The 22,141-nt window shown below is 48.7% G+C and overlaps 2 protein-coding genes across 12 annotated transcripts in view; one reads left to right on the forward strand and one right to left on the reverse strand.

Annotated features, from left to right (window-relative positions):
• Pxk (PX domain containing serine/threonine kinase like) overlaps positions 1–13,121 on the forward strand; it is a 69,372-nt gene extending 56,251 nt beyond the window's left edge. For 2 of the 11 annotated variants that reach the window (XM_004669080.2, XM_045136155.1), the window contains 2 exons: positions 1,108–1,170; positions 11,830–13,121. In XM_004669080.2, the coding sequence (XP_004669137.2) occupies positions 1,108–1,170; positions 11,830–12,074 (308 nt within the window). In that variant the 3' untranslated portion in view covers positions 12,075–13,121. Of the gene's footprint in view, positions 1–1,107; positions 1,171–8,019; positions 8,058–11,829 lie in introns of all 11 variants that reach the window. The other 9 variants (XM_045136148.1, XM_045136151.1, XM_045136150.1 and 6 more) reach the window with 9 other exon arrangements.
• Positions 13,122–13,876: 755 nt separating this feature from the next.
• Positions 13,877–21,322, reverse strand: Pdhb (pyruvate dehydrogenase E1 subunit beta). Its single transcript, XM_004669079.3, has 10 exons — positions 21,258–21,322; positions 21,128–21,181; positions 18,956–19,063; positions 18,799–18,861; positions 18,673–18,708; positions 17,846–18,131; positions 17,098–17,208; positions 16,759–16,850; positions 14,927–15,068; positions 13,877–14,406 (listed from the first exon to the last, which is right to left on the reverse strand). Exons 1-10 carry the CDS (start codon positions 21,297–21,299, stop codon positions 14,261–14,263), a joined length of 1,080 nt encoding a protein of 359 aa, XP_004669136.2. The 5' UTR covers positions 21,300–21,322; the 3' UTR covers positions 13,877–14,260.
• Between the last annotated feature and the right edge of the window lie 819 nt (positions 21,323–22,141).

Genomic DNA, 22,141 nt, shown 5'->3' on the forward strand with positions numbered 1-22,141 from the left:
GGGTGGGTGGATGGATGGGTGGGTGGATGGATGGGTGGATGGATGGGTGGATGGATGGATGGATAAGTAAGTAAGTGGGTGGATGGGTAGAATAAAAAATGGAGAGAAGGGAGAAAACCGAGATCATGCACAGGTCTTGCCTTGTTCTCCTGGGTAACATCAGCTAGGATGGTGTATGCCTGGGTGGGAGGAGACTGAGCAGTGAAGGAGGACTGGGGTACACCCTCGAGGGCTGGACGAGCCACAGCTTGAAAATGCAGGTAGTACGGGCAGAAGCTTTGTGATGTGGAAGTTCTTGGACACTAGAGGAAAGGTGAACATGGCATTCACGCCATCAGCACAGCCAGGCTAGGCGTGGGCATGGGGGGAGGCGGTCCAGTGCAGCCTGCGCACATGGAAGCTGCAGCAGGCACGTGACTTTGGGGCTGGAAGTCTGTTCCCTGATTCTTGGGATGGACATGGACCAGCCATCATCCTTGGAAGCCCCACACAGTGCAAATACATAAATAAAAAGATGCCTAAGGCAGCCTTATCCTTGAAGGAGTTAGAAAGTCCAGTGGTTGTAGCTGGAAGCATGCAGATACCTCACCATCCTACTAAATGTGTACACACCCTCCGTGTCCACTGCCGGTGTGCGCATCCTCAAGTGGAGTCGCAGTTTCTTTTCTCCCCACGAAAACCCGATGGTGCTGCAGACACTGGAAATAGCACTCGTGAACCCAGGAGTCCTGCCTCCCTCTTCAGCACAGTCCTCGTATTTCCAGAGAGCTGAGGAAATGCTGCAGGCTGCACACTGTCCTGTGTGACCATTGTCATCCATCATGACCCTGGGGTGGAGGTGGGTCAGGAAGAGGCACTACCCTGTGTATGGACACTGACGACTCACCCTGGCCATGGGCTGTGGATGGCGTGGGAAGGAGCAAGCCTGCACTGGCAAGGGCACCGTCTGTCTCCATGGGTCCAGTCTGAATCGTCGTCCCTCTCACACTGTTCCCAAGACCCACACACTCGGCCACGCAGACTCTCCAACAGTGCTGGGCCTCTGCTCGCACCACACTGCGAATATCTGCCATGGGTCCCCATGAGCATGTCTCTGTTTTATCTTAGCAGGATCCGGGGCCAGCTCACCTCTCACCTCTCCGTCATCTCCAACTCCACCCTCTACAGCAGGTTAGTAAAGGGGTAAGGAGGCATGGCCCTCCTCCCCACCCATAGGGGGAGCTGGGCTTTCTTTCCTCGAGAAGTCGCACCCGCCTTCTAAGGAGGGAGAAGAGAGAGCACCGATCAGCCGCGTCCCCTGGCTGGTGGGCTGGGCTCTGGGCTCAACACTCACAGAGGAAGGGTTTCAGAGCTGCCTGTCCTGCCAGACCCATCTCCGTCCTGCAGGCGTGTCCCAGAGCCAAGCTGGTGAGACAGCGCTGCGCTTAGACCTCCCCGCGGCTCCTTGCGCTCTGTGAAGGACTTAGTTATGTGACCATTACCATCAGCATTTGTTCCACAGGTGTGAACTAAGTCAGATACTGTGAGTTCTGTTAGGAAAATTAAAAAAGAATTGGTCTTTGGGGTTCCTTACAAAAATCACCAGCAGTTCTGTGGAATAGTCTCATATTTCCTCCTTCCTTCCTCCTCTTTTTTGACCAAACATCTTACAGTGTTGCAAACCCAGTGGAAACTTGGGGCAGCATACCTCCTTTGGCTTGAGTGAACTGCTCTGAGGAGCTGCTTCCACCACACGGCTCATTGGCTGTCCTTGACAGAGCAGCTGTCTAGAAGAGTCGGTGACAGTTGACGTCACTGCTCACTAATGCTTGTAGTTGTGCCCAGGCACTGTTAGTGTCCCAACTCATGGAGTTTCTCTAGAATGTTCAAGCTTCCAGAATTTGCCTGGTCAAATCAGTCAGGACCCTGTTGTATATTCAAAATTCTTTCTTAAAAATATTTATTTAGGGCTGGAGAGATGGCTTAGCAGTTATGCGCTTGCCTGTGAAGCCTAAGGACCCCGGTTCAAGCCTCAGTTCCCCAGAACCCATGCTAGCCAGATGCATAAGGGGGCGCATGCGTCTGGAGTTCATTTGCAGTGGCTGGAGGCCTTGACGCCCATTCTCTCTCTCTCTCTCTCTGTCCCTCTCAAAAAATAAATAAAACAAAAAAAATTTTTTAAATTTATTTATTTATGAGAGAGAGAGAGAGGGAGGGAGCGAGTGAGCAAGCGCACACCAGGGCCTTCTGCCACTGCAAACAACCCAGATGCCTGCCCCACTTTGTGTGATCCACCGCAGGCGGTCAGGGCCTTAGCTGCTGAGCATCTCTCCAACCTGTGGTCAAAGTTGCAGGGCCTGGGCCAGTTTTTTAAAGTAGACTTCCCAGATTTTGGGGACAGGGGCTCTTGTCTCTGACTTTGCAGCAAATTTGGTAAGAAACCCCAAAATAATCATGATAATCTCTTTTATTTTTTTAAATTTATTTATTTGAGAGCAACAGACACAGAGAGAAAGACAGAGGGAGAGAGAGAGAATGGGCGCGCCAGGGCTTCCAGCCTCTGCAAACGAACTCCAGATGTGTGCGCCCCCTTGTGCATCTGGCTAACGTGGGACCTGGGGAACCGAGCCTCAAACCAGGGTCCTTAGGCTTCACAGGCAAGCGCTTTACTGCTAAGCCATCTCTCCAGCCCATGATAATCTCTTTTAGAGGTGAGCTCTTTAGGTTGGTCAGAAATATCTGGAGAGCCAAGGTTCAGACTCTGTCGAACTATATTGACTTCATGCCCCGTGGACATGTTAGGTGGAGAAGATTCTGAGGCATTGCAGTGGGTATGGTTCTGGACAGCCGACTTAGGCCTGGTCTTAGACTCCTGGTGGAATCAGAGGCGATTGTCGTGGGGACGGCTCTCTCTCTGGCCTCTCTGCTTTCCAAGAGCGCTGCCTCGCTCAATAGCACATTTATGCAAAAGGAGGTGATTGCAGGAGAGAAGAAAGTATGGAGTTTTTTTTTAGTGTAGGTATCAGAAAAGTGTCATCTCAGGAGAGTGGGAGTGGCAGGGACTGATGCTATGAATATAGAACTCACTCTGAGAGGATTTAGAGGGGGAGACATTTTCAAGACCAAGCAGTGACTGTTGAGAGGTTCCCAGTACATACTGGCTTCTTCCTTCCCTTAATGTTTTGTTGATGAAATTGTTGGCAAATTAACAGCTCCACTACATTGTCTGGCTGTTACTGGTACTGCACAAGCCTTTAATCCCAGCAGTTGGGAGGCAGAGGTAAGGGGGATTGCTGTGAGTTCGAGGCCACCCTGAGACTACATAGGAATTGCCGGTCAGCCTGAGCTAGAATGAGACCCTTCCTCGAAAAACCAGACAAATAAAAGCTAAGGCCAGGCACGGTGGCACATGCCTTTAATCCCAACAACTGGGAGGCAGAGGTAGGAGGATCACTGAGTTTGAGGCCACCCAGAGACTACATAGTGAATTCCAGGTCAGCCTGGGCTAGAGTGAGACCCTACCTCAAAAAACAAAACAACAACAACAACAACAAAAAATAAGGGCTGGAGAGATGGCTTAGTGGTTAAAGTGTTTGTCTGCAAAGCCAAAGGACCTCAGTTCAATTCTCCAGGACCCACGTAAGCCAGATGCACAAGGTGGCACATGCATCTGGAGTAGCTGGAAGCCCTGCTGTGCCCATTCTCCTATTCTCTATCTCTCTCAAATAAATAAATAAGTTACTAAAAAAAATAATAACCTTAATTGCTTAACAACCTAGCATTACAGGCTCTACTCCTGGGGTTATTAACTCAGGATGCACTCACAGGGAGCCCGGGTGTGCTTCTGGGTCCTAACGCTAGTGCCCCAGGAACTTAGAAACGACAGGCATAGTTCAGACAAGTGCTTCCCTTCGGTTCGAGCCTGGTACTGCTCTCTCCAGCCAGTCCCTTCAATGGAGAGCTCTTTGCACACAAGTTAGTCCATCAGCCAGTGGCCTCTAAACTTGGCTGTGCACAAGGCTTCCGGAGGATCGCCGGAGGTGCTGGTGCCAGGATCCCACAGCTGTGAGATGCTCTCACAGCTCCTCTACCTGCATCTGCACAGGCTTGCTGTCTGCATGAGGGAAGGCTCCACTGAGGGCACTCATTTTCCCACTGCCTGTCAGCAGGGTGACCATCACAGCGCCGGGCTTATGTGTATCCTAACTCGTGCCTGCACTTCTAGACCAAGTTTATGCCTTTATGTCAAGAATGAGGATCCTTCAGGCTAAGGAGACGGCTCAGTGGTTAAAGGTGCTTGCTAGCAAAGCCTGCTGGCCCAGGTTCAATTCCCAAGACCCACATAAAGCTAGATGCAGTGTGGCACATGCCTCTGGTGTTCATTTGCAGCTTCAAGAGACCCTGTTGCGCACGCACACGTGCACATACACACACACGCACGCACACACAAGATCTTTCAGTCTTATGATGAAATCTAGTTGTCAAGAATGAAGGGTTACTCTGTTTTCAAGAGCTAATGTTAATTTAGAAGGATTTCTAAAGAAAGATAGCATCTCCATCACAGCTGAACCTGAAACTTGTAAGAGAAGAGTCTGAGCCACTGCTGCTGTTTCCTGGCCTTAGGCACTCAAGGCTGGCCTCAGACCCACTGTGCAGCTGAGGATGCCCTTGAATTCCCACTCCACCCCTTGAATGCTCTGGTTACAGGCAGAGCCTCCATGGTGCCTTTCCCTCTCCCTCTCTCTCTCAAGGAGCATTTTAAGACAGCTAAATAAGCAGGAATGCTTTGATATTTAACAATGCTGCCTGGCGTGCTCTGGGCACTCATGCAGTGCCACGTGCTATTCTGAGTTAGCAGTAAGTTCTAGTCCCTGTTTCCTGTAGTTCTCATGAATCCCCTCCTAGCCAGCGAGTGTGGATGTACATTTAGCTCCCTGTGGACAGAGGGAAACAGCCTTTCCTAGGGTCAGCGAGAGCCTGGCCAAGGTCACACCAGCGGGGAGCTGCTCGAGCGGGATTTGAACTTGACCCTGCATTGTCTGCTTCCTCCATGGTGGATCGAATGCCTGCTGCTTTTATCAGAGTGCACTAAAGGCCTTAGGAGTCACACACTGCTCTGCTGGTGAGACAGACACCCTGACTGTGGAGTCAAAAGCTTTAGGCTGTGTCCAAGCTCTGCTGCATGCCCACAGTGATCGTGGACCAGGCACGACCATTCTTGAGGCTGGTCTGTTAAACCTTTGCTCTTGGTTAGGCAAGCAGCATGCATGTCCAGGCTTTGTAACCAGCCAAGGATTGTCAGGTTGGGGTGCAGTCTAGAGAGCAGGAGGAGGCAGGAATACCAGCAGGCCAGAGCTTGAAAGGTGAGCATGAAGGAAAGTCAGTGCACAGTTAAGAGTTAACGAGGGGGGGGATGTGGATTCCCCAGTACCCACGGAAGCCAGGTGCATAAGGTGGCACATATGTCTGGAATTCATTTGTAGTGGCTGGAGGCCCTGATGTGCCCATTCTCTCTATCTAACTCTCTCAAAATAAAATAAATAGGGCTGGAGAGATGGCTTAGTGGTTAAGTGCTTGCCTGTGAAGCCTAAGAACCCCGGTTCGAGGCTCAATTTCCTAGGACCAACATTAGCCAAATGCACAAGGGGACTTCTGCGTCTGGAGTTCATATGCAGTGGCTGGAGGCCCTGGTGCACCCATTCTCTCCCTCTCTCTCTCTCTCTCTCTGTCACTCTCAAATAAATAAATAAAAATGAACAACAACAAAAAAATTAAAAATAAATAAAAAATATTTAAAAGGTCCATAAGGGGCTGGGAAGTGTCTCAGCAGTTAAAGCGCTTGCTTGTAACGTCTGACAGCCTGGGTTCAATTCCCCAGGACCCATGTAGGGCTGGGTGTAGAAGTGACGCATGCATCTGAGGTTCTTTGCAGTGGCAAGAGGCTCTTTTGTGCCCATCCTCCCTCTCTCCCTTTCTCTGCTATCAGATAAAAATAATTTTTGTGGTGCACACCTTTAATTCCAGCACTCAGGAGGCTGAGGTAGGAGGATCACTGTGAGTTCAAGCAACCTGAGACTACATGGTGAATTCCAGGTCAGCCTAGTCTAGAGCCAAGACCCTACCTTAAAAAACCAAAAAAAAAAAAAAAAAAAAAAAAAAATAAGGAGCAGGGGGTTGGGCAGTATGACTTAAGACATCAACAACAAGAGTAATTTCTTTAGACCTTCCAGAATTTGCCTAGCAAACCAGTGTAGACTTTATTGTATGTTCAAAATTCTTATATTTGGCTATAATAATTTCCTGTCTTTCTTGCCCAGTGGCACATGCCTGTAGCTCTGGGAAAGTGAGGCAGGAGGACTGAGAATTGGAGTCTAGTCTGAGCTACACAGGGCCAGCCTTGTATGCGTACTGAGGCCCTGTCATAAAAACAAAACAGAGACTTGGGGTTGGGACACAACCGAGTTTAGAGCACTTGCCTACACGTGCGCAGCTGTGTTTGATCTCTAGCACCACAGAAAATGAACAGCAAAATCACGTGTGTATGTACACACACACACACACACACACTCACTCACTCACTCTGCAATGAGCAGATCTGTCCTGCAGCAGCACCACTAGTGTGCCTGGGCTCTGCTCTCCTGCTGCCCCCTGGTGGCCTGCTGTCGCTCAGCCACTGGGCTCCAGCTGGGAACTCACTCCTAAGGCTCTTTCCCAAGTTTCTCTCCTTGTTCAGGAGAGGAAGACCATAGGTGTTCCCAGCATCCTTTGTGACTTCCAGAGCTGTCAGAATGCCCCGGCCCACCTCTGCTCTATTGGTGTCTGTTCTTCCCCAGAGGAAGGGATGGTCCTCCCTGCCAAGGGGCAGTTTTTCCTGAGGACCCTGGGGAGTCACGGTGTGGGGAAGCACAAGCCTTCACTTTTGACCAGACACCGAATCAGGCTGAAGGGAGATGACAAACAAGCGCACAATGCTCTGTCTTCCTTTGTCCTTTCTGTTTATTTTTTTATTTTTTATTTTTGTTCATTTTTATTTATTTATTTGAGAGTGAAAGAGAGAAAGAGGCAGATAGAGAGAGAGAAAGGGAAAGAGAGAATGGGTGCACCAGGGCCTCCAGCCACTGCAAACGAACTCCAGATGCGTGCGCCCCCTTGTGCATCTGGCTAACGTGGGTCCTGGGGAATCGAGCCTCAAACCGAGGTCCTTAGGCTTCACAGGCAAGCACTTAACCGCTAAGCCATCTCTCCAGCCTGGTTTTTGTTTTTTTGAGCTAGGGTCTCACTCTAGCCTCTGCCTCCCAAGTGCTGGGACTAAAGGCATGTGCCACCACGCCCAGCTGTCCTGTGTCCTTTCAAAGTGACCTTACAAGTCTCCCTAGAAGATGAGCATGGTCTGGGGAGGTTGCCCTCACAGGAGCCCCATCTTAGGCCTGTCCTATCATGTGCTCCTCTCAACTTTAAAAGATGTCTCCATTTTAGACAACAAAAAATATTCTCGGGAAAAAAAGTGAGCTGCTGTGGTGGTACACACCTTTAATCTCAGTCCTGGGGAGGCAGAGGTAGGAGGATCACCATAAGTTCGAGGCCAGCCTGACACTACATAGTGAATTCCAGGTCAGCCTGGGCTAGAGTGAGACTCTACTTGGAAAAAACTTTAAAAAATCTCTTGGGCTTTCCCTCACTTGATAAACCACCGTAGGTTATTAATCTGTGCAGGGCCAAATGCAGGCATCGCTGCTGCTGCTCTCCAGGGCAGGGCGGCCTCCCTGCCTCCTGAAGGAAGTGTGCTTATAAAGAAATACAAACAGTACCTCACTGGCTTAGGAGAGAAAGAACGCGAAGGAGAAAGTGGCTAGCATGTGTGCCACATCCTAGAAGGGTCACACTTACTATTATAATGCATTTTGTGGTTGTGTTTGGTTCTAGTCTCGCAGAATAATCGTCACGTGACTCAGACTAATATTTTACTCTCTGTTACTGTTTGGTTGTTAAATGTCACTAAATCTGAATAACGCCCTCTCTCTCTTTCTCTGCTCTTTTCAGTAGAGCATGCACCATTTTGAACGTGAATTTTCGGTAAAGTAAGCTATGCTGATTTCTCTCACTTTAAAGGTGCTCTGCTTCTCTATGTGAAACTGGGCCACTGCATCTGTGTCAGGGAGGTGTTGAGCACATGGGGAGGCAGATTTGAGACTGTTCAAGTAACTCCATTTAGATGAAACCCAGCCTCTTTAAAAGACATCTGAGTACCCTCATCTGTGTTCATTTCATTCCATCTTGACCTTCAGAAATCCTTGTCCCCATGCTGACTTGAGTTTGGAAATACAGCCCTAAAACCTGCAAATCCACAGCATGATGTCCTAATGTTTTTGTTTTTGTTGTTTGTTTGTTTTTGATATTTTGGAGATAGGGTCTTACTATAGCCCAGGCTGACCTGGAACTCACTATGTAGTCTTAGGCTGGTCTCAAACTCATAGTGATCCCTCTACCTCTGCCTCCCTAGTGCTGGGATTCAAGGTGTGCACCACCACTCCTGGCCCTCTTAATGTATTTTATTTCAGAAACCATGGCTGCAAAATTCATGTGCCGAAACAATGTTGGTGCCTGGTTACTCTGATAGGGAGGAAATGGTAGGCAGTGGAGTGCTTGGTCCTGCGGAGACAGCTTTACTGTCTTTTTGATAAGGAATGATGCAGGGAAATTGTTTTTCCAGAGCATTCTTGGTGATTCTGGCACATGCATCAGCTTCTCTCTGCCTGAGGCCGTAGTGAAGGGGATCCCCAAGAGCTGAGGACCGCCATGTGTCCAGGGGACACAAGGGTAGTAGGAGAGGCTGGTGTTGGCCTAGTGGCCACTTAGTTTCCTCACCCAGACTTAGAGAAATGTGAAAATTTCCCACTACCAAAGCTGGCCCAAGATGAGGCGACTCCTTGATGCTTGTTCTTTGACCCAGACTATTACTGATGTGCCTGGCCCAGCATCTCCCATAGACCTAGCCCACATTTCTGCTCTTGTGAGGGAGAATGTCCCTCTCAGGGCCTTCACTCGTTTTCCAGGTTTCCACTGGTCTAGTTGTGTGGGGAGGGGTGGGGCTCCTAGGGAACTTGGAGGAGCTAGCTATTCTTAGGACTTTTGTCTAAGAGAACGAGTCAGTGCTGCAATGGTTGTGATTGTGCATAGGCAGCTTTGGAGCATGCCCTGTCCTGGGTATGACCTCATATAACCACCAGTTGAGTCTGGAATGTGTCTCCTCTTGTCTGTGGCCTGGGCATAAGGCTCCTGGAGGTCTCCACAGAAGGGGCTCTTGTAGTTTAGTAGGAGGCAGCATAGGCAGCAGGCAGTTTTCCCTGGGTTTGGTAGAGGGCACACAGCTAGCTCTGCCTTCCTCCTCCCTTCCCCTACATTGTCACCATTGTTTTCTGTCCCACACCCAGTGGCCCTTAAAGAAGCTTGGGAACATTAAAGTGGCAAGAAGGAAAGGCCGAGCCAAGACCATGGCTGGAGCCTGTCCCCGGACACTGAGCTCCCAGTGTTTCTGCCTGTCCGGTTTTGCCCTCTGGTCCCCACACTGCTCCTCAGCGTCCACAGAATCCTCTGGAAGTTGGCTTCTGATACACACATCAGCATCTGTCACACAGGCTGGGGAGATGGCTCAGCAGTTAAAGGCACTTGCTTATAAAGCCTGTCAGCCCAGGTTCAATTCCCCAGCACCCATGTAAAGCAAGATGGCACATGCATCTGGTATACATGTGCAATGGCAAGAGACCCACAAAATTAAAATAAAATAGAAAGAGAGCCCTTGCATAGTTCCTAACTGTGGAAAGATGGTCCTCTATCACTGAGTTTGAGGCCAGCCTGGGCTAGAGTGAGACCCTACCTAAAGAAAACTGAAAGGAAGAAAAGGGCGGCCTTGTGGAACATCAGGCCTTTTGGGGTGAGTTGGTGGCAGATGCCTGAACAGAGAGCAGGGTGCTGGCTCTTCCCCACGTGTGGGGCGCTCCGCTTGCAGTCGTCAGCCTCCGGTTGCTATGCAGGACACGTCAGCCCACAGCCCTGTGCACAGCGGGTTCACGCTGCATGCTTCTCAGGGTCTGCCCAGCGTGGCAGCAGTCCTGTAGGGCATGTGCGCTTTCAACATGAAGTGCTTGGTTGTAAGGCCAAAGCCTTACTCCATGGGGGCCAGCCAAGTACTCTGTTCTGGGCCAAAGTAGCCACCTGTTGTGCTGAGTCCAGCTCCCAAGGCCTGTCTCTAACCCCCAGAACCCTGGGTTGGAGGGCAGCCATGATAAGTAGCCCTGGAGCCACTGCAGCCCGGCTGGCCTGGGGCTGCTCCGCCTGCTTGATTCTCCCTCCAGGCTCAAATGCAGACAGAGGCGGAAATCCTGCAGCTCCCGGTGCACATTGGCCCTGAATGCCATTCTATTTTCTGCTGCCATTTTCTAGCCTGAGGAGGCATGGCAAGGGGGCATTGGTACCCAGTCACCCAGTGGAGCAGTGCCTGGCAGGGGCATTGGTACCCACTCAACCAGTGGGGAAGCCTGGCAGGGGCATTGGTGTTTACTCCCCCATTGGCGTCTAGGTGAGCAGTTTCCTCCTGGGTACCTGGTACTGTTGTTAAGAGACTCATTTCCAGAGCTTAAACTGAAGGCGCCTTTCCCAACATTTCACGGGTCACAGACTACACCCTTATGTCACAGCCTCATTCCACCTTGCTTTCACACACAACACTAACTTGAGGTTTAAAGCCCTTTTTTTCCCTTTAAGCCCCTGTGACTGACGTAAGGCCAGGAATCTCTTCCCATAATTCATTGCAGCATAAAGCTTACTTGTTGCTGACACCAGGCAGGTTGTTTTTCACGTGTCTGCGTGTATCCTGGTCTGTGTTGTCATCACTGAGTGTGTGTGAAGCTCACAGAGCCTGAGTGTGTGCATGTGTAGACTTTCATCTCCACTACCTCGGCTCAGGGCAAAAGAAAAGGAGGGAGATAAGTGCTGGTCTGTGAATGCAAGACTGTCACACTCGAAAGTGCCCTGAACCATTCATCCATACTGACTGAGCGGTGCCAGTTTCTGCCTGCTGCCACTGACGCTCCTGCCTGTCTCTTGCCGTGGCACAAGGGGGGTGGCGAGTAGGGACAGGGATAGGCAGACAGGTAGGGTCTTCATAGGAGATGGGCGGTAACGGGGCTCAGTATTCTGCTTCTGAACGCAGCACTTTATTTTGTCCTGTGAGGACAGTTCACCCATTGAGAAATATGAGAGCCACCCACATTGCAGTGTCCTGGTGCCTGAAAGCTGAGGGAGGTTTTAAGGCTCCCCAGGCTAGAGCAGAGGCGTGTGTTCAGGGTGGCTTCACTCCGAGACTCCCTGAGAACACTATGCCAGGAAGACCCTGGTGAAAGAGGCCTGCTGACAGCTACCGTTTTATGGTTCTTTAGTGCAACCTATTGGCACATTGTTGTAGACAGGGACACACAGCCAGCCAGGGCTGGCTTCTCACTTTGCAGTCAGTCACATCCTTCCACGACTGGGGGTCTTTCCTCCCGAGGAACGGTGTGCATACTGATGGCTACCTCACACGGCAAGTAGCTGGTAGTGCTGCCCCCAAACTAAGCAACCGAGCTGATGGAAAATGGAAGAGACTATCACTAGGAATAGTTTTATGTAATCTAGGATTTGTTTCAGCAATGTCTTCTCACAAGACTGTCACTTGAAAGTCCCCTTCAATGCTTCTAGCTGATTTTGGTCAGTATGTAAGCATCAGGGCACTGGCTGTCTCGGTCGCTCTGAGGTGTCCTTGCAGCCCGCCGTGCCCAAGCCTGGGTTGCTGACTCTTTCCCATTTCTTCCCCAGGGCTCCCTTCTGCATTACCTCTGCCTCCTGCACCCGTGCCTCCACCGCCCCCGCCCGCACCGCCCGCACCTCCAGCCCCGGTGGCTCCCTTGCCAGCCTCAGGCACAGAGATTCCTGCCCCACTCCTGCCCCAGGCTGTGAATGGTGTGAGCCGAGGGGCCTTGCTCAGCTCCATCCAGAATTTCCAAAAGGGAACTTTGAGAAAAACCAAAACCTGTGATCACAGTGCTCCTAAGATTGGCTGATGGATGCATCCTGTTTACACTGGAGGGAGTTCTCTTTCCAATCCACTTCCTACCCCCCAAAATCCCATCTTCCTGGAAGAATCCTTGCAGAGCCCCCCAATCCCCAACCTCTTCCTGGGCGAGTCCTGGCAGAGCAGGTGAGGGCAGCACATGCTATCTTGTCAACACTCCTGCAAGAGGCTTGCCAAGAAGGAAATGCCCTCCAAGGAGAGCCAGGCTGGGCCAGTTTTGCTGCCTTAAATCTTCAGCTCCTTTGGGAATACAGAAAAGGAATCTTGGTCACCTCCTGATGGCATCTTGGGGGCAGCATATTACAAACTGTATTTTCTCAGAACTAAAGGCAATGGACAGAAAAACACAAGCAGTGTCAATATCCTGTCTCTGCAGCAAGTGGCCTTTGTGTCAGTGCCCCCCCACCCCGCCAGACACGTCCATCTTGTCGCTCACTTCTGAACCGTTTCCTGCTTATTTCTGACGTGATTCCATTTGTGCTGCCCTCATTCCACCTCAGACGCGAGTAACCGTGAACCGAGGTGTAGTGAGCTGCGGTCAGAGCAGAGCAGGTTTTTACTGTCCCGTTACGTACAACAGGAAGAGTCCCTCAGTCTCCAGTTCCAGCGGAAATCCCACTGTGGCTCCAGGCTAGGAGAACAACCACTCTGGACCATATAAGTTCTTTTTACTCAAAACAAAGTTCACATCCAAAAAAGCTCTTGCAAGATACAAGATCTTTAGTCCTCAGCTGTTAAATCAAGTTTGGGGTTTAGGGGTCATTACAGGTAAATTGGGCATCTGTAGAAATCAATTCTGATTTTTGATTTACCCAAGTACATCTTTTTAATGTAACTCAGTTATTAAAAATCTTTCCCTATGATTTGCTTAAACCTTTAAATAAATTGCACTTTAAAGGATTATAAATAATCTATTTTAAAATTCAAGTACACACCAGTGTTGGTTACTATGCAGAAAGAATGTCATGTATACTTTCATGTAATCTGTGATAAATGTTCAGCTGTATTTTTATTAAAATAAACCATGTCAAGAAAATGTCTGTGGCTTTGACAGCTATTTCAAATGAGAACATCTTCACACACATATACATTAAGTGCGTGGGCATGCACATGTCACGCATGTGGAGGGCAGAGGGCGATTCGCCAGGGTCTCACCAAAAGCAACTCTATAGAGTGAGGGGGACGTCTCAAGCAGTATGTGATGAGCAGTAAGAAGACCCCACACTTGCTCTAGCACTCTGCATGCACACACATGGGGTGAGTGCATCTCTACACACACATGCGTGTGCCAAAGAACAAGCGCACATCTGTGGACAATCCCAGTCTTGTACTAGTTCTAAGGAAGGGGTGGGACTGGAGTCCTCCCAACTCAGCGTTGCTGTTTTAGGTGGTCTCTGGACAAACAAAGGGGTCTGTGAAGACGGGTCAGCACCTGAGTACTTGGCTAACATGCTTGGCTCCGATACTTTAGCTCTTCTAGGCAAAAATCCACAATTTTAACATATAATACTGTTACTTTTTGACATCAATTTCTTAATATAATTTCAAGATATCTGAACTTATTTCATAAATATAAAAATATGTGAGGCTGGAGAGATGGCTCAGCAGTTAAAGTCATTGCTTGCAAAGCACGATGGCTCAGGTTCAATTCCCCAGAACCCACATAAGCCAGATGCACAAAGTGGCACATGCATCTGGAGTGTGTTTGCAGTGGCAGGAGGCCCTGGTGCACCATTCTCTCTTTCTCTGCTTACAAGTAAATAGTTTTTAAAATTAAAAAAGTAGCACTACTCATCATTAGGAATTTTTATTCCTTAGCAAAACAATCTAACAGCAAATGTAAATTATATGCATTTTTACACATATAAGTTATCTTTTCTGGATATGTCTTCCATCAGGATTCTGCCACATTTTTATTTTGTCCCTCTAATGAGAGTACATCTTTACGTTAATCTTATTCAAAGAATAGGGTAACTGTAACAGACAAAAGCATGGAGTCTGGGGCAGGGAGTGGCAGGCATTTCCCACTCCAACATTTAACCTTCCCACCAGGACAAAACACCAGTTGTCACAGAGCTCACTTTATGAATTGTAAGGCCTTGCAGTGCAATTCAGGTGAAGTCCCAGCAAGTATTTTAAATAAATTACAATGACTTGATAATATTCAAATTGGAATTACATATTTAATGTCTTCTTTATTGCAAAGATGATGTCCTTGACCTGAGGGACTGAGTTGTCTTCTAGGACCTTAGCATAAGGCATGGGGACGTCTGCACCAGTGACACGAACAGCAGGAGCATCCAGGAAGTTGAATGCAGGGCCTGAGACAGACAGAAAAAGAAGGCTCAACCAAGAGGCAGAGAAAACAATGCAACAAAATCCAACCTATAGAGACTTGCTTCTGGTTTTTACTTTAGAAAACATCTACCCAATGGTGGAAAGAAAAAGAGCCAAAGGAAGGGTAGGACTCCTTACAACGTGCTCCCCCAAGACATAAAATGGCCTGGATATCCATGACCTCACAGTGCCTGACACTACCTACACAAGACCATCATAAGTGGAGGAAAAGATCATGACATCAAAATAAAAGACTAAGATGGAGAGGGGATATGATGGAGAATGGAATTTCAAAGGGGAAACTGGGGGGAGGGAGGATATTACTATGGAATATTTTTTATAATCATGGAAGGTGTTAATAAAAATTGAGAAAAGAAAAAGAAATCTACCTGAGGAACAAAAATTTCCTGGCTGACAAGCTGAAAAGGCACTTGGCCACCCCAAGCTGTGGATCTTCCCAGCAGGGGTTTCAAGGTCACAAGTGAACCAGTTTCTTTAAAATACCTTCCATTATCCTGGCACAAATTTCAGCTCCTACTCCGAACTGTGGCCAGCCTCCTTCCACAGTTACAAGATGGTTTGTCTTCATGACACTGTTTTCTATGGCTTCAATGTCCATTGGTCTGATGGTACGCATATTTATCACCTAAACAGATAATACTGTGAACAGTTTTTATAGAACCTTAGAAGTAAATATAGCTTTGGCTTCAAAATACCACCTAGATTCTGTTTGTTTCCTGTCAGTCTTTTGGAAAAGTGAATTTGTCTAAAAAGTACATGAATGGGGACTGGAAGTGTCTCAGGTTAAAGACACTTGTTTGCAAAGCCCAAAAGTTCAGATTCAATTCTCTGTTCCCAAATAAAGCCAGGTCCACAAAGTGGCACATGCATTTGGAGTTTATTTGCAGTGCCATCTCTCTCTCCTTGCAAATAAGTAAAAAAAAAAAAAAATTGCCAGGCACGGTGGCACACGCCTTTAACCCCAGCACTTGGGAGGCAGAGGTAGGATCACTGTGAACTCAAGGCCAGCCTGAAACTACATAGTGAAATCCAGGTCAGCCTGGGCCAGAGTGAGACCCTACCTTGAAAAAACAACAAAGTAAAAGGAGAAATTATAGTTAAAATTCTTCTACTAAAAGCAGCTTTGAGGGCTGGAGAGATGGCTTAGCATTTAAGACACTTGCCTGCAAAGCCAAAGGACCCAGGTTTGATTTCCCAGGACCCACATAAGCCAGATACACAAGGTGGCACATGCATCTGGAGTTCATTTGTAGTGGCTAGAGGCCCTGGCACACCCATTCTCTCTATCTTTCTCTCTCTCTCTCTCAAATAAAAATAGTTTTAAAAACAACAGTAGCTTTGAGCCAGATGTGGCAGTATACACCTTTAATCCCAGCACTTGGGAGGGAGAGGTAGGAGGATCTCTGTGAGTTTGAGGGCAGCTTGAGACTACATAGTGAATTCTAGGTCAGCCTGGGCTAAAGAACAAGACCCTACTTCCTAAAAAAAACAAAAAAACAAAACACAGCTTTGTTCTTTCCAGGACTCCTCATTCTCTTTCCTTTTTGCACACCCTCTGTGCAGAATCAACTTACAGCTGTGTGCTAGCATACATGCACCAGGTCCTGCAGTAGTCACTATGACAGGGTAATGCTTGTGTCACCCTCATTTTACAGATGGTCAAGGTACACAACTTTGCTACACGGAAGACTGGAATCACCGTCCAGCTCCACTGCTCATCTTCACGTGAGAGCGCAGGTGTTCTTCCCAAGGGGCAAAAAGCACAGGGCAAGTGGCAGGCACGCCACCCTGGCTTTCACCAGAACTCCAACCCTGACTCTACCAAGATCTGAAGCTCCTATTTCTGGGTCTACAGAGAATATAGACAGGTTTGTTCTGCCGCCCAGGCTGCTCTGGAAATGGACTGTGCTCCTCATGTCAAGTTTGAAAGAAGCCATCCTAATTCTCTTTTGTTAGTTTGTTTGAAACAGGGTCTCCTGCTAGCCCAGGCTGACCTGGAAGTCACTCTGTAGCTCAGGTTAGCCTCAAACTCACAGCGATCATCCTACCTCAGCCTCCTGAGTAAGATTATAAGCCTGTGCCACCACACCAGCCTCTGATTCTTTAAGAAAAAAGAGGGCCTGGAGAGATGGCTTGGTGGTTAAAGATACTTGCTTGCATTAAGCCTGCTGGCTCAGGTTCAACTCCCCAGTACCCACTTAAAACCAGATTCACAAAGGGCACATACACCTGGAATTTGTTTGCAGAGGCAGGAGGCCCTGATACATCCATTCTCATGCTCTCAGTAATAATAAAAAGGGGGGATGTCTACTCACCTCACATTCAATGCCCTCTTTGGAAAGAACAGTTGCAGCTTCTAAGCAATGGCCCACTGGTCTCGAATGGGAAACTACAGTTATGTGTGTCCCTGAGACAAAATGGTCACAGGTTAGAGGTCAGAGTGGAACTAAAGACATAACCAGCTCTCCAATGAGTGAGGAATGTGGCCATTTTTCGAGAAATAAAATACAAAAGATTTTGGAAAAGTGTAGCTGTATGTTTTAACTTGAGCCCGTTCTCTGAACTAAAAGGCAGTATTTCTAGATTGAACAGGACCTGCCCAAGTGGGGGAACCACAGCAGAGAATGACTGAATGTACACAAAAGCCATCTTACCTTGCCTTTCTACTTTAGCTTTTCCAATAGGAATCAGAAAATCTTTTGACTGTGCTTCTGCAGAAAGTTCAAATGCAACTCCATACATCAACTCATTCTCCAGCATTATCACTGCAAGACATTGTATCCACACACAGTATGACCAAGAGATGACCAGGATCGCTTATCTGGTGAAAAGGTTACTGTACGTATTACGAAGTCTTGCCTATCAGGTCCAGGAACTTAAGCATGGCTTTACATGATGACATGTACCACCACGCTTAACTATTTATATCATATGCCCAAGCCCAATGAAAAGTCTTCAACAGCTCCTTCAATGCAAAAGTTCCTATCAGAATTTTTTGGTTTCACTTTTGCTTATTTTCAGACAGGGTCTCATTCTAGTCTAGGCTAACCATGAACTCACAGAGAGTTTCCTACCTCAGACTCCTGAGTGCTGGAATTATAGGCATGAGCCACCACACTTGGCTTCATTTTAGGGTTTTTTTTTCTTCAACTTTTATTAATTTATTTGCAAGCCGAAAGAGATAGGAAATAGAGGAGATGGGGGTGCCAGGGCCTCCAGCCACTGCAAACAGACTTCAGACACATGTACCACTTTGTGCATTTGGCTTTACGTGGGTACTGGGGAATCGAGCCCAGGGTCATCAGGCTTTGCAAGGAAGCACCATAACCACTGAGCCATCTTTCCAGCCCCTTCATTTCAGTTTTTTAATGCTCAAAGATACCTGGGGATCACTCTACTGACCTGGGTTGTTATCGCGAATAGCTGACTTAATAAGTCCTTTTGCATCCTCTGAATTCCATGGGCTGACCACCTTCAAGCCTGGGCAGTGCCCATACCACGCAGCAAAACACTGGGAGTGCTGGGCAGCTACCCCTGCTGAGGCGCCATTGGGCCCCCGGAATACGATGGGCACAGGCTGGGAGCCGGCAGACATGTAGTAAGTCTTGGCAGCTGAGTTTATAACCTGGTCAATGGCTTGCATGGAGAAGTTGAAGGTCATAAATTCACAAATGGGCCGCAACCCAGCCTGCCAAATAAAAACGTCAGTGTTCAAAGAAATGAGGCACGGCCACAAAGAGTGGCAAATGACCACTCCGTTCCTCCAATATTCAAACCACGTTTTGTTTTTTTTTCCGAGGTAGGGTTTCACTCTAGCTCAGGCTGACCTGGAATTCACTATGTAGTCTTAGGGTGGCCTTGAACTCATGGTGATCCTCCTACCTCTGCCTCCCAAATGCTGGGATTAAAGGTGTGCACCACCATGCCAGGCTTCAAACTATGTTCTTAAAAAAAAAAAAGACTGTCTTGGGCTGGAGAGAAGGCTTATTGGTAAGGTGTTTGCCTGTGAAGCCAAAGGACCTAGGTTCGATTCCCCAGGACACATGTAAGCCAGATGCATAAGGTGGCACATGCATCTGGAGTTCGTTTGCAGTGGCTAGAGGCCCTGGCATGCCAATTCTCTCTGTGTCTGTCTCTCTTCTCTCTCTGCTTGCAGATAAATAAACAAACAAAACTTAAAAAAAAAACAAAGACTGACTTAGCTCTTTCTGGATGAGCCTCATACATACCATAGCTGCGCCTACAGCAATCCCAGCAAAGCCCATCTGTAAAGTCAAGCACAGGCGTAAGTGAAAACCCGCCCCTAGGAATACGCTTAGCAGAGAAGCCCCTCAAAGTCTGTCTGGAAGGCCTACCTCTGATATGGGGGTATCTATGATCCTCTTGTCTCCGTATTTCTTCCAGAGGCCTCGACTAACCTACAATTAAGATTTAACCCCATTACTTTTAAGTATGCATTAACTAGGGCATATGGCCAGCTCAATTTTGAATAATTTTACCTGTTTTGATTACCTTGTATGCACCGTCATACTGGGCAACTTCTTCCCCAAGCAGAAACACCTTCTCGTCCCTTTCCAGTTCCTCGTCCATACCCTGGTTAATAGCATCACGAACTGTCACCTGTCACAGGTATGTGAAAACAGTAAGTAAGCTGCAAGATGTTAGCAAAATTATTATTTTTTTTCTTTTTTGAGATAGGGTCTTGCTCTAGCCCAGGTTGACATGGAATTAGTCTCAGGTTAGCCCTGAATTAACAGCAATCCTCCTACCTCAGCCTCCCGGGGGCTGGGGCTGGAGTTAAAGGCACACACCACCACGCCCAGCCAGGTATTTACTTGGGCTGTCCACAGCAGGAAATATAAAAACCAGCACTAAAACAGGCAGCTCCTTTGGGAGATATGAGAATATTTATTTTCTACAGGTTCTGTTGGATTATAGATAGAACTTAAGAGAAAGAAGACAGCTCATACCCAAAGGGGGCATGAGCTGAGTGTCCAGAAATGGGGAAGCCCAGAACTTAAGAGAAAGAAGGAATGCAGAGTTCTTGCCCAAGGAGGCAAGTGGGGGTGGGGTTTAAGAAGCCCAGAACTTAGGGAAGCATGAGGCTGTCCGAAGAGAAGGCAGGAGCGGGGTCAAGTCCTCTAAGAATTTTTATTTACTTACTTGGGGGAGGGAGGAGGGAGAGAATGGCCACACCAGGGCCTCCCGCCGCTACAAACTCTAGATGCATGCACCCCTTTGTGCATTTGGCTTTATGTGGGTACTGGGGAATCAAACTTGGGTCCTTAAGCTTTGCAGTCAAGCACCTTAACTGCTCAGCCTTCCTCTAAGAATTTTAAAAGTAGTATTTCCGTCTCCTGCCATCTTTAACTGGATGTGTCATGATGAGCTTACTGACACTTTGCTTGATGGGCACCCAAGCTTTAGAAAATGTTTGCTGGTCACACGAGCTCATAGGCAGTTTTCCAAGCAGAAAGTATACTGGGTTGTATTATCACCACATTTGGAATACTAGGAGCGAGGAAACCTAGGCTAAGTACTGAGCACTGTCTGGTATCCAGCAATGTCAAACACTTTACATTCACACTGCAATGTTACTTTAATACCCACAGTGGTAAAAATCCTCTAGTAAAAAATGGGGAGGGGCTGGAGAGACGGCTCAGTGGTCAAGGCGCTTGACTGCAAAGCCTAAGGACCCAGGTTCGATTCCCCAGTACCCATGTAAGCCAGATGCACAAGGTGGCCCCTGCATCTGGAGTTTGTTTGCAAGGGGCTGGAGGCCCTGCTATGCCCATTCTCTCTCTCTACCTGCCTCACTTTGGTCTCTCTCTCAAATAATTTTTTTAAAAGATGGGGAGGGAAAGGAATACAAAAATTCCATCTGTAGGTATATATACCAAAAAATTGAAAGGTGGAACATAAACATTCACAGCAGCGTTATAGATCCAAAAGGTAGAAACAAGGCCAAATGTCCATTCTTGGGTGGATGGATAAACAAAATGCACTGTTATACCTACAAGGGGTCTTATTTGGCTTCCAAAGGAAACAAACTCTGGTGTGCAGGCTTGAGAAATGGCTTAGTGGTTAAGGCACTTGCCTGTGAAGCCTAAGGTCCCAGGTTCGATTCCCCAGGGTCCACATAAGCCAGATGCAGAGGATGACACATGGGTCTGCAGTTGGTTTGCAGGGGCTGGAGGCCCTGGCGTGCCCAATCTCTCTCTAGCTACCTCTTTCTCGAATAATTAATTTTAAAAATTCTAGCGTGTCTGTGTCACGACCTGGATAAGCCTTGAAGACACTGGTAAAATGAAGTACGGCAGACAAGGACCAATGATTGCCGGTACCCGTTGGAGGTTCTGGGAACAGGACAGCTCAAGAGATAAAGGGGGACCCGGGGCCGGGGAGGGGCGGAAAGGGCAATTTCTGTTTGAGATGACGGAGAAAAAGAAAGTTCTGGATATGAGAGAGGTGATGGTTGGCACAGATGGTGGATGTTTCGAGATATCGTTCGCCCCAAGGTTTAGAGAAAAATCAAGAGTCCAGGCAAGCCGCTGACGGGCCCTACGGTTCCGCGGGCCCGGCGGGCTGGGCGTGCGCGGATGACGGCGCACTGCGGACGCCGCCCGGCCAGGCCTCCCGAGCCGCTGGGGGGGGGGGGGGGTTCCGTCCAGGTCCCGCCGGTACCTGCAGCGCCGCCGGCGCGGAGCGGTGGAAGCGCCTCCTCAGCAGCCCGGCCACCTGTCGGGGGAGAAGGGGGTTCAGACAGGGCGCGGGCCGCCCGGGCGAGCCGCGGGCCGGACCAGCCGCCATCTACCTGCCGCAGGGGTCTCCGCACCAGCCCGGACACCGCCGCCATCTTGACCGTGTCCTCTAGCGCCGCGCGCGGATGGCCACGCTGAGACGCCGTAGACGCGGTGGGCGGAGACACGCCCCTCTAGCTGGATTAGCCAATGGCAAGACGCGGTGCCAGCGTGCCCCGCCTATCGGCCCACAGAGGGTTGGGTGGGCGGGGCCCGGATGTTCTCAGCCCGACCGCTCAGATGAGGCTTTTTTTTTCCCAACAGCTGACATGCGACCTGCACGCCGCGCCCACGCCTCCGACTGCGACCGCTTCACGTGCTGGGAGCGAGACGCGAGCCGCCTGAAGTTAGGACTGAGTTAGGACAACCCGTCTGTGGGTACTGGGCACTTTGCACACCCATTGTACACTCCTGCTTGCAGAGGCCTTGAGTTAGGACAACACGTCCGCGGGCACTGGGGGGCTTTGCACACCCCCTTGCACACTCATGGTGGAAGGGACCTGAAGAAATAGACCACCCCTCTGTTGACACTGGGAGGGTTTGCACGTCCTCTGGCACACATTAGTGGCAGGGAACCAATGACTCTGAATAGGCATTGTCTGTTCCTTGGAGTGCAAACAAGGAGCTTGTGTCGACACACCTTAAGTACCTGCTGTGTGTGTGCCTAGCCTTGTGATTGAAACGGGAATTTTGGAGTTCCTTGTCAGTGCACCAATATAGGTTAGTGCACCAATAATTTGGGGATGTCCAGGGATTCTTGTTCTAAGAATTCAAAGAACTGAAATCCAAAGACCAGAAAAGTGAGGTTGTATAGGTTTTATTATAGATGAAACTTAAGGAATACAGAGCACATGCCCAAGAGGCATGTTTGGGGTCACCAAATAATGCGGAAACCCAG

This window comes from Jaculus jaculus, chromosome 16 (genome assembly GCF_020740685.1).
Source record: "Jaculus jaculus isolate mJacJac1 chromosome 16, mJacJac1.mat.Y.cur, whole genome shotgun sequence".
Taxonomy (NCBI): domain Eukaryota; kingdom Metazoa; phylum Chordata; class Mammalia; order Rodentia; family Dipodidae; genus Jaculus; species Jaculus jaculus.

What these genes read in the sequence shown, in the direction of transcription:
- Pdhb (XM_004669079.3), bottom strand. Translation starts at nt 21,299, where the DNA reads ATGGCGGCGGTGTCCGGGCTGGTGCGGAGACCCCTGCGGCAG. An exon ending in AGCTAAAGTAGAAAGGCAAG is followed by an intron (nt 16,851 to 17,097) that starts GTAAGATGGCTT and finishes ATTTTGTCTCAG; the next exon opens with GGACACACATAACTGTAGTT. An exon ending in AAGAGGGCATTGAATGTGAG is followed by an intron (nt 15,069 to 16,758) that starts GTGAGTAGACAT and finishes TTATCTGTTTAG; the next exon opens with GTGATAAATATGCGTACCAT.